The following is a 14,755-nucleotide window of genomic DNA, read 5'->3' on the forward strand; positions in this document are numbered from 1 at the left end:
AGTTTTCAATTTTAGTTCTTTAAGAGGGAGTCCTGGGAAGACTTTCTTATCCTTAGAATGGTCTTTTTGATGATTGCCTGCTGAGCCATAGAAAGGGACCATTTTATAAATTCCTTGCTTGGTTTTATGAGAAAAACCTGTCATTATCTTTGTAAATCTTAAGTAATTTTTTCATACAATTTTCTTTAAAAGATGCTGTGACAACAAAAAGGCTGCCAAGGGTTTCCTTTGAACTATGGTCTAGAATTCATGGAGAAAAGAGGTTGGGGATGTAAAAAAGATGAGAAGATGAATGTGAATTATTGGCAGAGGTAGACAAGAAAATTAATTCGCATATAAATCCTGTTTTCCATGGGTTTTATAATTTCTGTTGCTTGCATATCTTATTTGCCATTAGGGTAATTAGTATCGGAAATACAGTTTTTAACTCTAGTATGAAGCTTCAATTAATGAACCTGAATTAATAAAAAATTCTAAAATGTTGTCTGATTTACCTTTGTTAGCAAAGCTTGCTGAAGAATGAAAAAAATCAAGAAGAAATGGTACTTCACTTCCTGCTGGATCTCTCTAGTCAGTGTGGTGTCTCATTTCCCTGTACGGCAAGCGGGACGTCTTTTGAGTTAACATCTTCCCTTCATACCATTCAGGATGAGTCAGCTGTGGATATGAAATCTCTCTGGGATGATGTGAGATTGCATCTTCGACAATTTTTAGTAAATAGACTGCAAAGTCAAGAAGAAACAAACACTAATGCTTTGCAACAACAAATGGAGTTTAAAACTCAGTGTGTACAGCAGCTTTTGTTTCTTTATCCCAAATCAGAAGTCTTATTGAAGTATCAAAATATGCAGAATAAACTGGTTAGTGATCTTCTGCAGAGCTGTATTTTGTCTAGTTGTGGTGAAACAAATTTTGATAAGGTGGTTCATGGTTACCAAAGTTCTATACCCAGATTGTGCGCAATGATAAAAGAGGATTTGTATATACTAAGTGGAACTATTGGTCCATCTTCATCATTAAAGTTTATTAATGAGACTTATCTGGATACCATCACTGAAGAAATGACTGTTCTTCTTGAAAGACTTTGTGAGCTGCAGTTCAAAGAAAATGCTCTACACGTAGTTAAAGCAACCAAGATCTCAAAGAAGCATAGAGGAACAGTTCACTCTGTGGGTTAGTAGTCTTACTTTATGTTCTTTTTAGTTAGATATTATTTTAATTATGCTACATTTTTAAAATATACTTATTTTCTCTGAAGAGAGATACCAAAATTAGTAATTTCAGCTTTATGTTTTAAACATATTACTGCAGTTGAATTCTAGACTGTGTCAGAATTGTGGTGCAGAAGCGAGAGAGAATAACTCATGTAATTTAACAAAACCCTATTATAATCCATTGGATAATATTATCATGTCAGAGTAATTTTTTTCAGCCTGTTTTACTCCAGCTGCTGAAATATGTACTAGAATAAGAACTATTTAATCCAGATTTAAATAAATACAAACTCTTCAGTCTTCTACTTTTTTTTTTTTTTTTTGTCAGACATTTAAAGGAGATTATAGGAAAGACTATACAGTTATGTGTCCATGAAACAGATACTGATTCACACATCAGAGCTGACCCAAAAGATTACTATGCAGATTCTTATTCTCAAACTAAGAAACAAACAAAAAACCCATTTCCATTTTTAAGTCTTGTGAAAGTACAGCAAGTTAGAATTAATACCACTTCATCATTTCTTCTTGTTCCAAGAAATGTCAAGCAGGAAGGGAATCTGTTATTGATGTAGTATTTCCTATATTTTCTTTTTGCAATTTATAAGTCTCACATGCCAATTTCCAAAGGGAAGAACCAATGCTTTAGAAAAAATAATGCAGAATAGAAACTTCCAAAGCAATATTGCACAATTGTATGTAATTGCTTTTTCAATGCAGTGTTCTGAGCACGCCTCTGTGCAGGAATTGTTTGTTTTAAAGCATAACTTCCCATAAAGTGATTTGCGCATAGAAAATATAAAAAGTTTAGAAATATGTGAAATATAGATCAGAAACAAAAAATCTTTGAATTGTGCAGTGTAGAGAAAGGATTAGTGAGGTGATGATTTGTCAAGTCTCTACAGAAGAAAATTACACACTTCTGAGTTTTAAGGTCAACATATGTGTTAGCGTAAGTCAACTAAAAATTCCAGTGGAAGAAATGCAAAGATAATTTTTCAGCAGGAACTGAAATATGGAGGAATATTGGAACATGTGAAAGGCAAAGAAAAAGCATGCAGACAAGTAAGTTGAAAGGTTGAGAAGTTTAGTGTATATACTTGTGGAATGCAATGTTGGTGGGAAACAATGAAAATAAGTTGTGTCAGAATACTGTTGAGATACCAAATAACAAGAAATATGTTTTTGAATTACATGGTGAGATGTGAGTCTTCAGTAAAAGAATTCACTGACAAAAAAATTACCTGTAGTGAACAGAAGTTTGTAACCAAATTTTTCCTTCAGTCTCAAAACAGCTCTCAAAGATGGGGAGGTTCAGTTACCTCCATTTTACATCTAAAATGTGGAGTTTAAAGTGGTCACAAACATGTCTCTCTGAAAAGTCATACTTTAATTGTGTATTACAAGATGGAAGAAAACAATCATTCAATCTATTAACAACTTCCTTTGCTTAATTTTTTTTTTTTTTTTTGCCACAGAATATGGCTTTGCATGTTTTTGTGCCGATACATCTATCAGTACAGATTTCCAGTGCACATTTCTTTTGTATAGTCAAAAATACAGAGGAAGGCAAAAACAAACAAAGTAAATCTTAGGATTTGGTTGCAACCTTAAAACATTTCCTGCAATTAATTAAAATATAATTTCACTATGTTATAACTGTTGGACCAGATTTTAATTGAAAATTCATTAAATGTCAGATTTCAGATGCAGCAGCTGTCTCCTTAGCACCCATAAAATGTGTTTAGAATTGATGTTCATTAACATCATTCAGTTCTCAGGATTGCTTTCTTCACAGAGGCTGTCATAGTCTTGCCTTCATGTTATTTTACTTCAAGAAGTTAGTATGGGAAGTAGGTATTGATTTGCCTACTGGTTTCCTACTATTCCTACTAGTTTTCTGCAGAAAACTGCTCTTGCAGACTTCAGGCAGGGAAACCATAAGGCACCAATAGTGAAATCAGAAATCAGAGGGCTAAAACAAAATATGAGGTCAGAGTTGTAAAGTTTTGAGTGTGATTTCGTTTATTTTTCATTTTCTGGATGTGTCATAGCCTATTATTTGGTATTATTCATCAATTCAAGCAAAAATTATCCTTGTATCGTAACTAAAACAGGTATTATTGAGTAATATATTTGTATATGAGCTCATATGTGAAGAGTTTTTTGGAAAGATATTTCTTTCCTATAGATGTATGAATATACTACATTTGTACCATACTAAGTTATATAAATGCATTTTTTTCCTTTACAATTAAAATGTTCACATGACAGCTCACATTGAAATAACTATTTGGGAAATATTTTAAGAAGTTTGTAATGGTGGACAAGTTCTTAATGTCAAGTCACTTTTCCCGCTTGGAACTCTTAAAATCTGGTACTTTGTTGCCTGTTTCTTAATGTCAAGTGGCTTTGTCTGCTTGGATCTCATAAATTCTTGTACTTTGTTGCCCTCCAACAAATTACAGTGGAAATTTATTTTTACATAGGTTAGGTTAAAAGACAGTTTTAGTAGATTACCTTGACAGTGATACCCAGTCTGCCAAGTATCAAAAGGACCTCGTGTATAATTATGAAGAGAAGGATGGAAAGAGAAGTTTTTTTCTTAGCTGAAAGACAGATGTATTTCTTATTTTTTGATGTATGTTGCCTCTGCCCTCTGGGAACCCTCAAACCAGCACATTTCAGAATATGAAAATAATTTAATCTAGGGCATTCTGTTGGGACTGTTATCCCAGAGGTGATAGAAGGGTTTGCATTTGCTTAGTCCATCCTCAGGGTAATGTGGTTTTTAGTTGATGTTTATTGTGTTGTTTTTTATTTTTCTCATAAGAACTGCTGTAATTGATCTTACTATACAGCAGAGGAAAAAAAATAAGAGAAAATAATAAAGCAGTGCCAGAACCTCAGGAAACTTTTCTGTAGACAACCTATTTCTTTTGGGAAAATAGATGTAGTGTATAACAAGCTTTAATAAAGTTATTCCGTATATAATAATCTATTTATGAAGTAGGAATTGGCATTTTTCTTTTCATGCTGTACTAGAGCAGTCACTTGTGAAATACTCTAAAGAGATTGTTTCCATTTATCAGTACCTAGGAAGTGTGTGGCTTGACAGAGAAGGTGTCAGAATGGCATGTGAAAAGAGGCAAATTTTGGAACTTGGTATCCTCAGCTGCCAGCTCTAGTGGAGGCAGGTGATTTTATGTTACATCTTGATCCTCTTACCTGTTAGATCTGTGCCTCTTATTGCCTTTAACCTGTCTGCTGGATTCAGCCAGTAATATTTGGGCTGTTACTGTAGGAGGCTTTTATATAACATTAATTATAATTTCTCTGTGTATTCTCAGAACATAATCAGTGTTTCCAACTTGCTATAATAATATGCAAGGAATGTTTCCCAACCCACTCTCTCAAGTTTCTTTGATTATGAGTGGGATTTTTTTTTTTTTTTGTTTCAGACTTTCTATCCTATTAATCGTTTGCATCTTTCAAAAGTTTATGTAATGTTGTGGTATTTAAAAGTACATCAAAAATATCAAATTGAGAATATTTAGCATGGAAAGAATCACAGCTGTTTTTCATGTTATCACTTACAATTTCTTCCTAAGATTTCCAGTGTGGTATTTCTCAGAAATGATTTGCTGTAAGTCTGTGTATTATAATTTTACTTTTTGAACCTTTTTTGTGTTCCTTTGTTTGCAAAAATGTTAAGCTAGTTTAATCAGGCATGACTAACCTGTATTAATTTGTCATCTGTTAGATGAAGAAACAGCTACTCTTACATGTGATAAGACATCTGCCAAAGAAACTCCATGGAATTATGAATAGTTTATGTATAAGTGGAAGGTTTTCTTTGGCTTTGTTTTTATAGTTTTTGTATATAAATAGAGTATAAATATTTATGTAGACTAATTAGCTGTTTTCTTTTTTAATTTCTGGTGGTTAAAATGAAACAGAGATTAGAACTTTATTTTTTCTGACATATTCAAATTGATTGATTTAATATTTTTAAATGTCACAAATTTTCCAGATACCCTTAAGCACTTAAAATCATAACTGAACTTTGTTTTTCAAATCTGAGGCAATAGATATTAAATGTGTTGCTAAATATCAGTTGTTCATTATTTTTAAGAAAAATATGATTGCAAATTGGAGGCAAACTAAAGTGATGGTTGTTTGACTAAGGACATTTGTAGCTAGAAAATAATTAAAATACCTTCAGAGATATCCTTTAATATTAATGTATTACACTTTTACCCCAGCATATGCCATTTTAGTTAGAAGTCCAGTAGGCTTCCTTTCTCTTGTCTTTCTCCAAAATATAAACCAGAATATAATTTTTTTTTTCAGAATATAATAATATATTTTAAATCTATTTTCTTTAAATGTTCATGAGTTCCTATAGAATATGTTGTTTTTGTGGAACAACTAAAATGAATATGGCATTTAGCTAATCTTGAATAGAAGAACACAGTATCATTTATAGGAGCTGCATTTGTGCAGTGGTGTTGAGAGCAAGAAGAGAAAAAGCCTCTGGAGTAACTTGGAGTGAAGACAACTTTGGGATGTTAAAATGAAGTACTTGGTGAGGAAAACATATTTTAAGCTCACTTACACTTGCATATTTCCAGCAATTTGCTAAAGAGATAAGTTTTGGGTTTTGCCTATTTAACTTAATTTTTTTTTTCTACTATGTTTATGTGCATATGGTTTTATTCCCCCTAGTTTACAATTTCCTCTTTTTCAAATTAAGAGCTTTAGTTTCAGACTTGCTTTTTTCCTTCTGTATAATTTACATTCATTTGGTTTGCAATCTCAATAGCCACTGTTATGGCCTACAACCAATCTTCTATGATTTTTGTCTTTTCTTGCAAATTATACTTAAAATAGTATTAATACTTCCTGGTTTAGTGCCTGCACGATTCAAAATACCCCATCTCTTCACATCTGGGAATAATTTCAATAACTTTCATATAATTCATCTTCCATTTATATCTGGAAATTAAAGAGTTCCAAACCTGGCTTAATGTAATTAATATTTATATCTTTGCAACTTTTTTGATATTTCTCTACAGATAGACTTTTGCTGATAATTTACAATATTTGTGCTGTAGTTACAATTGATTTGCTACTATGTTTTCTTGATTGTAGTCCACTATCTGTTTTTTTTTTACAAGTATGAGGGTGAAAGGGGAAAGTGTTTTAGTCACTTGACTTGCTGCTGTTCAGTCCCGGAAGTGCTGTTGCATCTTTCTTAAGTGCTGGAAGGTACATAATTCAAAGGAGTCCATATAGATTACAGATGATAATATCCAGTATGACATCCTGCCTCTGCAGATCAAATTCATTCTATTGTCCAAATCCTTGGGCTGGTACAAGCAAGATTTCACTTTACACAGTTAAATGTGCAATGTATTCCTAAGGGCCAAATGTTTAGAATTACGAAGTTTCAGAACTTAATTATGGAAAATATTGTAACTGGCTTTTTTTTTTTTTTTTTTTCATAAATTTAAACTGCAGGGTATTTGAAGACCCGCATAATTATCGTATTGATTATTAGACATTATAAAGACAAAAATAAGGAAGTTATAATAAAAACTGGAACTTCATCCTCCTTGCTTTCTTGCATGTCCCTCTTCATGTTTTTTCTTACCCCAGGAGACCCACAATAACCTGCTCATCCCCTCCTGTGGACATGCTGGTTTTCTTTCTGTTTGTGCATGACCAGCAGTTTCTTCACGTGCTTCCATTATACTGCTGCCTGCTTGGCATCTCATTCTGTCATCTGTTTCTGATCTCTCTGTCCCACTGCAAAGTGCCTGGCAACATAATTTCTGTGGGAAGAGGGCATTAGGGACCTATATAAAACAAGATACAGAAAGGATGGTACCTGTGTGCAAGTGACCATTGCAACTACTGACCCCTTGACTGCTCTGCACATATATTATATATGCAGAATTGTAAGGGCTAGAAGGGACCTGAAAGATCTTCTATTTCCAGCTCCCCTGTCATGGGCAGGAACGCTTTCCACTAGACCAGGTTTCTTAATGTCCTGTTCAATCTGGCCTTGAGCCCTTCCAGGGATGGGGCATCCACAGCTTCTCTGGACAGCCTGTGGCAGTGCCTCATCACCCTCACAATCGAGAATTCAACCCTAACATTTAATCTAAAGCTACCCTCTTTCAATTTGAAGCCATTTCCCCTTGTCCTGTCGCTCCCTGCCCTAGTCTCCAGTCCTTCTGTAGCACCTTCAGGTACTAGAAAGGGCTCCCTGCTCTCTTCTCCATGCTGAACCACTCAACTGTCTCAGCCTGTCTTCAGATACTGTGAATCTTATGTGCACAATCTTTGCCATACCTGACACAGGTGGAGGAAAAAACCACAGTGACCATCCATGAAAGATGTAACAGGTGTCAGGTGAAAGACTATAGCACTTCTCCCTTATGCAGAATACACAGAATGACAACAGCAAAAATGTTGCCACATAGGGATTGAGTAGAAGTGCAATCATTAATTGTTTTGCTTTCTATATGCCAGTGATCGCTAATTTTTTATTATGAACCAGTCAACATTGAGACATTCAGTAGGTTTGTCACCTGTTGAAAATAATGGAGCAAATAGTGCTGGTGGGAATTTAAAATACGAAGTTGAAATTGAAAATCAGTGGACATACTGGTTGATGTGATACAGATTTCTTTCCTATGAAGTTTTGACAGGCATAACAAGATCCCATTACTCAGGGGAAAACAAAATAAATATCCTTAAATTTAATATAGGAAATAATGTGTTTTATAGCTTCTTTGTCACATACTACTTATTTCTTATCATTTTAAGTATTGTGTTTGATTTCTTCTGCTCAGCTATATTAAATGAAAATATGAATAGTGCTGAGAAGAAAATAAAATCATCTGTTTGAACATGCAGAGTTGAAGTTTTAGTAAAATGGATGTACACTCTAAAAGGCTATATGAACATAATATCCATAAGACCACAGATGTGTTTCTATTGTGAGAATGACATTTCATAAATGTTGCAAAAGAATTAAGCTTGTTACATTTTAAGCTCATAGTAGGGTGAAAGATAACAGTATCTAAGTTACTGAAATGTCAGGTGTACTGGCATAATTGCAAAGTGGGTAGTGTGCCTGAAGACCTTCCAAGTTTTTAGAGCATCTTTTTGCTTGAAATTGCTTATTAAGTCCAAATTATGACAATGGGCAGTGAAATTTCCTTACTTACTCTTTGTGATATTGAAAATATGCCTATTCCAAAATTTTATTATCTTGTTATTTACTTATTAAACTTTGCTTTTACAATGATGTAAATATTTTTTAAACATTAAATTCTTGATGATATTTTGGTTTGTATTTTTTAAGACTGTTGTGTCCTAATGAAGTTCTTCCACTTCACCTTTTTAAACAAGTATTCAAATCATAATTCTTCAGAGATTGAAAGGCACATAGTTTCATTCTTGGTATATTTTTTTTTCAAAATGTTTTCACAATTGGTGAACACCAGCTAATCACCTTCCTTTGTGTTTTCACAGCATACCTGCATTTTCTTCCTCAGAATGAAGAGCACATTTAACTCACTCTGCTCTCTAATCAGTGCATTCTCCTCCCAAGTGTAAAAGATGAAAACTGATTTACTCTATAGTCTGACATTTTGTGAATGTTCAGAAGTCAATTTGACATTTATATACTGTAGTTTCCTCTTTAATAGTAAAAAGTGACAAAATCTGAGGGACAATTATCATGAAAGTCTCTCTTTTACTTCAGAATATGGGCCTGCATGAAGAGGACTGTGTAAGACTATGGCAGATTAGAGAACACTTCAAAAATATCTTTAAAATATGCTCCTGCAGAATTGATTCAAAGAAAGTTGTTGCAGGAGTCTTTTCAGTATGTCCATCTACCGTCATTAATCACAAGTTAATGAGATGGTCTTGACTGATTTTTGTCAAGAAAGACAACCTCTTCTGTTGTAAAAATTGTACAGTAAAGATTCAAAATTATTTTAGTCACAATAGTTTGTTTTGAAAAGTAATATAGGTGGTTAAATTCGGGAACAGTGTCATGCCCACAAGATAGTTGTAACATATTAAATTAGAATATTATTACCCTTTTCACTAAGGCTTGGTCTTATAATTTTTAAAAACCCCTCTATCTTCAATCCAGGGGCCGCTGTATATACTGAGATTTTGAAGAATAAAGCTTTTGGTCATTTTTTCAGTACTTTTCACTACATTTACTGAAAAGAGCAAGGTAGTGGATATATTCTGGTCTATCTGACCTAGAGGTTAAAACCCAGTCCAACTTCTTAATTAGAAAGCTAGCACATAGTGCCCAGAAATACTATGGACTCTCTGAAATAAGATCAGTTACTGGTCACAGATTTTCCAAAAGAGTTTCCTTTGCCTCAGTAGAATCACATGCTGATCATCCTCTGGCTTAGAACCAGATCTTTGTACTCTAGCACAAGGGACAGTGTACTTTTTTGTGACTTTCTGTTCATGTGCTGGAAAATTCCAGCAATTCCTGTGACACAGAAATCATGTGTTCTGTTATGCACCATACTATCAGCTCATGCATAAAGAAGTGTTTTAATTGTATGATCTCAGCTCAGGGAGTGGGAACTTGTGTCCTTACTGACACATGATTAATTCTTCCTTTGTATATTAGTCTTTCTACAAAATATTTGCTTAAAAATCATGAATTTTGGAACATTTCTCTAGATGTTTTTAAATGGCAATGTCTACCCTCTTTTCTACCTGTCTAGATTTATTTTTGATGCTTATATTCCTTGGAAAAGTAATCATGAGAATTTTGTGATGACTTTGCCTAACTATGGTTTTGAAATACAAAGGCACAGGAAGCAAAAATAAGAAGAATGGCTCTAGCTGTATTTTTTTATCTAATTTGAACAAATTAGAGCTGGCTCTGTTCATATGTTGGAGTAAGAGAAGCAGAAATGACACAGACACTTAAATCTATTTTCAAGGATACATAGTATCTAATATCATGCATATTCCTTCCTACAGAAAAGAATGATCAACACATGATAGAAATTACTGATTGTTTGGAGGTTCCTAACAATCTAATCTGAGTAGAGTAGTTCCAGTGTAATGAGCCAATCTGTGAGAGACCCAGCCTCTGTGAATGTAGATGCAGAAGCATTGAAATTCAGCTAGCAGGCATTTACATTTGCAGGCATTAAAAAAATGCAAGCCAGATTAAAGTAAATATGTTGATTACTGTGTTTTCAAATCCACATTGGAATTGTCTTTTATCAGCCAAGTGTTTTAAAATGATTTTCAGGGAAACACAAGCAAGTCCTATGAAAGTTAGAATTCATGAGGAGGTTTGACAGACCTGGCAGTCCTTAATTTCTCTTTCAGCAAAGGCTAAGGAAGATCAACTTTTAGAGTTCTTCAAAGATTGCTGTTTCAGTGTAGGTGCTAATTTTAGTTATTTTCAGTAGGCTTTCTTAGTTTTTATACTCTCTTAAAACATTCTACTTTGGTGTTTTCTGTGTGTGAGTTGTGAAGACTTCAGAGAATGTGATAACTCCCTCAGCCCACAGTGTAGTCAAGAAAAATCAAAAAATGCTTGTGGAATCAGTTTATGTCATTGGCAAGGCCAAAATATTGTTTCAGATCTCTGAGAAGTATAATTGCTCTGAAAGCATAATTTTGTCATATTTCTTGCAGTTTTCGGAAAGAACCTTTTGGTAATAGGTACTACTTCAGAAGAAATTATTAATTGTGGAATACCACCTAAAAATCTCTCTTAACTGCTAGAAACAACTGCAGCTCTTGTCTGTATACAAGTTTTAAAGTCATTTTAGTTGAAGGGATGATTAAAAAATGTCTGCTATTTTGATAATTATAAAAAAAATTAATGGATTTCAGATGCTAAATTTCTTAAAAGGACCAGTCAGTTGATTAGTTCTAATTCAGAAACAATAATTCCTTTACATTTGTATTGTTTAAAGTGTACACTGTTGAAGTGTATGATAGGAATGTCTTGTAATCTATTAGAGATTATGCATACTTTTGAGAATTAAGGAGGAGATTGAGTCTCTGGTTTCAGAGCAAGCTGAGATAGGTATCAGTGTATAAAGTAATTTTCTTGAACATGATTACAAGGCACTTCATGCTCAGAGTCCTTCAGAAAGTCTCTGTAGTTTGTTCCTCAGGGTTGTAAAGGAGCTGCATGCTGTCAAGGAGTCAGATTTGTGAGATCACTTGTTTAAGATGACAACATAAATTTGAAGTCAGAGTGTGATTCAATGTTCCTGTTCTCCATCCTGTGTTTCCAGAACTTTTATTCATCAGTTGGTCAGTAAACAAGATTTACAATTAAAGATTTCATTTTGGCCAACCTCCCCATGCAACGTTCATTAAGGACTTTAGCATTTGGTAGCAAACATCTAGTGACCTGACATGGAATGAGGTCAAAACTGATCTCATTTTACTCAGAAGACATTATGGAGCAGATTTTAATAAATTTCAATCAATAAAATAAATTCAAAAATTTAAAAATTAAAATTAGTGAATTTAAATTTTAATCAGTTTCATGTGTAGTGAATTTCTTTCAAAAAGTTAGTGTGGTTTTCACTGAGATTGTTTGATATCTGGCAGTGACATCTCTGTGTGGGACCCTTGATTAAACATATGCAAATTTATGCAAGCTTATCATGTTTATACATAAGTTGAGATCCCCTACTTCATTGCATTTTTTTGCCACATGCACAGTATGGATGTGTAGTCACACAGTAATAGAGATGTCTAATAAGAAAATGTTTACCATTTTTAGATCTTTCTGTTTTTTTTAATGGACAAAAAATGCCAATTTGTAGTTTCTTTGTGAAGGCTGATTTTACAGATTATCCTGGAACTCCTGGGTCTCACTGCACCTAACAGGGAACTGCAAAGCAAGATGTGTTTAAAAAGCTTTAACCACTCAAATAACAGTTTACATCACTAACATTTATTTCTAGGACTGTCAGTTTCAATCAGCAGAGAGCACATGTGATCAGTCTATCTGATAAACTTGTCAATGCCTTTTTAAAGCAGGATTCCCCAATATATTCTATTCAGCTCTACTCTTTCCTTTTTCACCATTTCAAGTAGAATCTTGATAAGACAGAGATACAAGCAGCTGTGTATAGCTAGCTCAGGCTACAACTAATTTGTGCAGAAAAAAATTAAATCAGGAGGTAAATTATTTCATGATTGCTCATTCCCAACAGAGTTGGGCATCGTTCTGAAGAAAATATCAAATAATTGGTTTCAGACCATGTCAGACACATGCAATTCCCTTCTCTAATGGCTATGTGAGGTAGGACTAGGCCTCAGGGGTCACCAACAAACTGAAAATAGCTTAGTGCCAGGCAGAGCAATAGAGACACAGAGCACATAGGAAATGAAGTGGCAATAAGTGCAATCTATAGGGAAAATGTGCTTCACTTGGAATTTAATGTATTGGCTTAGGATCTGGCAGTAAGCCATGCAACAATTGTTTACATTTCTGTCAGCATCTGCATCTGTTCTGCTTTGTAAATGGCACTTATCTTTGAGTGAGTAAATGGTGGAATCAATAACAACTGTTAAGGGATTTCCTTTTTTTTCATATTCCATAAAAATTCATGTTACAAACAATGTAGCCTTAGATTAATAAGAAACAGACATTAACAGGGTCAAAGGGATTTGTTTAGGAACATTTTATAGCTTCTTAGGTTTGCAGTAATTGTATCCATGTGACTTGAATGTATCTTGTAACATATCCAAATTAAACTGTTAAAAAAATGCTAGCTTGCAGTAATGAAGATGATTTTTTATAATTATCTTAAGTGCTGTGTATAGAAAACTGCTGGCACTGTTTGTAATAATTTAGTTCTGTGTAATACCGTGTATTGCATCTGCTGTGCAGAAACACTAAGTTGCTTTTTACAGTATAAGCAAATTACTGATTATATCCTGCAATACCAATTATTTAAACCTAGCAGTTGCATTAAAAATTGTATACCAACATGCAGTTTGAGAAAATTGTAAGCAGATGTCCATAAAAATGGAATATATCTTTACTAAATGCAAATGAAAGGATAATACAACTTATATACAAGCTCTGTTTAGGAGATAGTGTGCAGATGAATGCTGTCATAAATGCAAGATTGTTTTAGTAGTTATAGCATCACTTAAAAGTTAATACTACTGAGATCTGAGGAACACATTATTGTTAATGGAATTTATGTATGTAACTCCCTGTGCATGACTTTGAAAATTTACATTTTGGAATACTTGTATATACAGTGACTGTCAGCAGCTGAGTTTGTTTTGCTTTATTAGGCTATTTCTTTTTGGATTTTAGCAAAATGATAATTCCATTTATTATGTATGCAGGTTTTAGTTAGATTTTAAATTTAATATTACACTATTAATTTTTTTATTTTCTTCCTTATATAGCTTTATTGAATGAAATTCCTGACATTGTCTACTTGTGTCTGTAGTAGAACAATATTAGAGATCAAGTCTTAGAAATGGGGACAGATGAATGATATTTAATGTATTGTGCATTGGGAAGGGACTTTATAGTATAATTGTTAAAGAGGGTTTTAGACCCTTGGTTCCTGCTGCGGGAGAAATCCCCACTGCAATCACTGAAGAAAACAGTCATCAGGTTGCTTTCCAATGATTCCACCATAAGTCTCAGAAGCAGTTTAGCCATGTGGCTCTGTAGAGTAGTAAAGGCTAATTAATACGAGAGCAACACTGTCATAATGTAGCTATTCTTTAACATACAGAGCCAGCTCACCTCTGATGCAGGTATTTCTGTGCCATACTTTACTGTATCACATGTCTGGATGTGTTAAAATAATCAGAATTAGGCACTCAGTTTTTGAGATGTTGTGAATTCAAAATTCTTTAAAACATTTGAGGTACCGTGCTCATTAAAAAAAAACCAAAAAAAACCCCAAAAAATAACAACAAAGTTACATTTAGCTTAGGGGTCTCATTCATACATGGTTTTATTTTTGAGATTTTAAGTGCCTCCAGACTATAACCAAGGGAGTTGGAACACTTTTTTAAATGGTTTCAAGAGCTACAGCTTTGAGGAAAGTATCACTTTTGAAACTTGCTATAAAATCACAAGTTAGCAGAAATACACAGGTCATCTAGATCTAGCCCAGCCTTATTTCTCATGTGTCTTCCTTTTCAGAGATGAGGGAAAACTCTTTAAAAGTGCTAAGATAACAGCAGATACCTTGCTACTGAATTTAAGTACTTAGGAGAAGGTCATGTACAATAATCAAGTGTTTTTTAGAATGTCTTTCACTTTGTGTTGCTTGAAAAATGGTTTAATTAACTTATTAGCTGTCTTAGAATTCATATGGGCACCTCTCAACTTCATCACTGGTGAAGTGAAATTCTATGCTACCATCTGTCCAGCTACATCCAGCCAAATGGTCTCTGGTAAAATGGACAGCTTTATTCCTCGACAAGGGTGGCATGTCCTTCAGATCTTAGGAAAATTTCTT

The 14,755-nt window shown here is 33.8% G+C and overlaps 1 protein-coding gene across 2 annotated transcripts in view; it reads left to right on the top strand.

Annotated features, from left to right (window-relative positions):
• KIAA0825 overlaps positions 1 to 14,755 on the top strand; it is a 240,925-nt gene that overhangs the window by 49,718 nt on the left and 176,452 nt on the right. For both annotated transcript variants that reach the window (XM_079331351.1, XM_079331352.1), the window contains one exon: positions 504 to 1,173. In XM_079331351.1, the coding sequence (XP_079187477.1) occupies positions 504 to 1,173 (670 nt within the window). The remainder of the gene's footprint in view (positions 1 to 503; positions 1,174 to 14,755) is intronic.

Source organism: Erithacus rubecula, assembly GCF_903797595.1.
Source record: "Erithacus rubecula genome assembly, contig: SUPER_Z_unloc_3, whole genome shotgun sequence".
NCBI classification, from domain to species: domain Eukaryota; kingdom Metazoa; phylum Chordata; class Aves; order Passeriformes; family Muscicapidae; genus Erithacus; species Erithacus rubecula.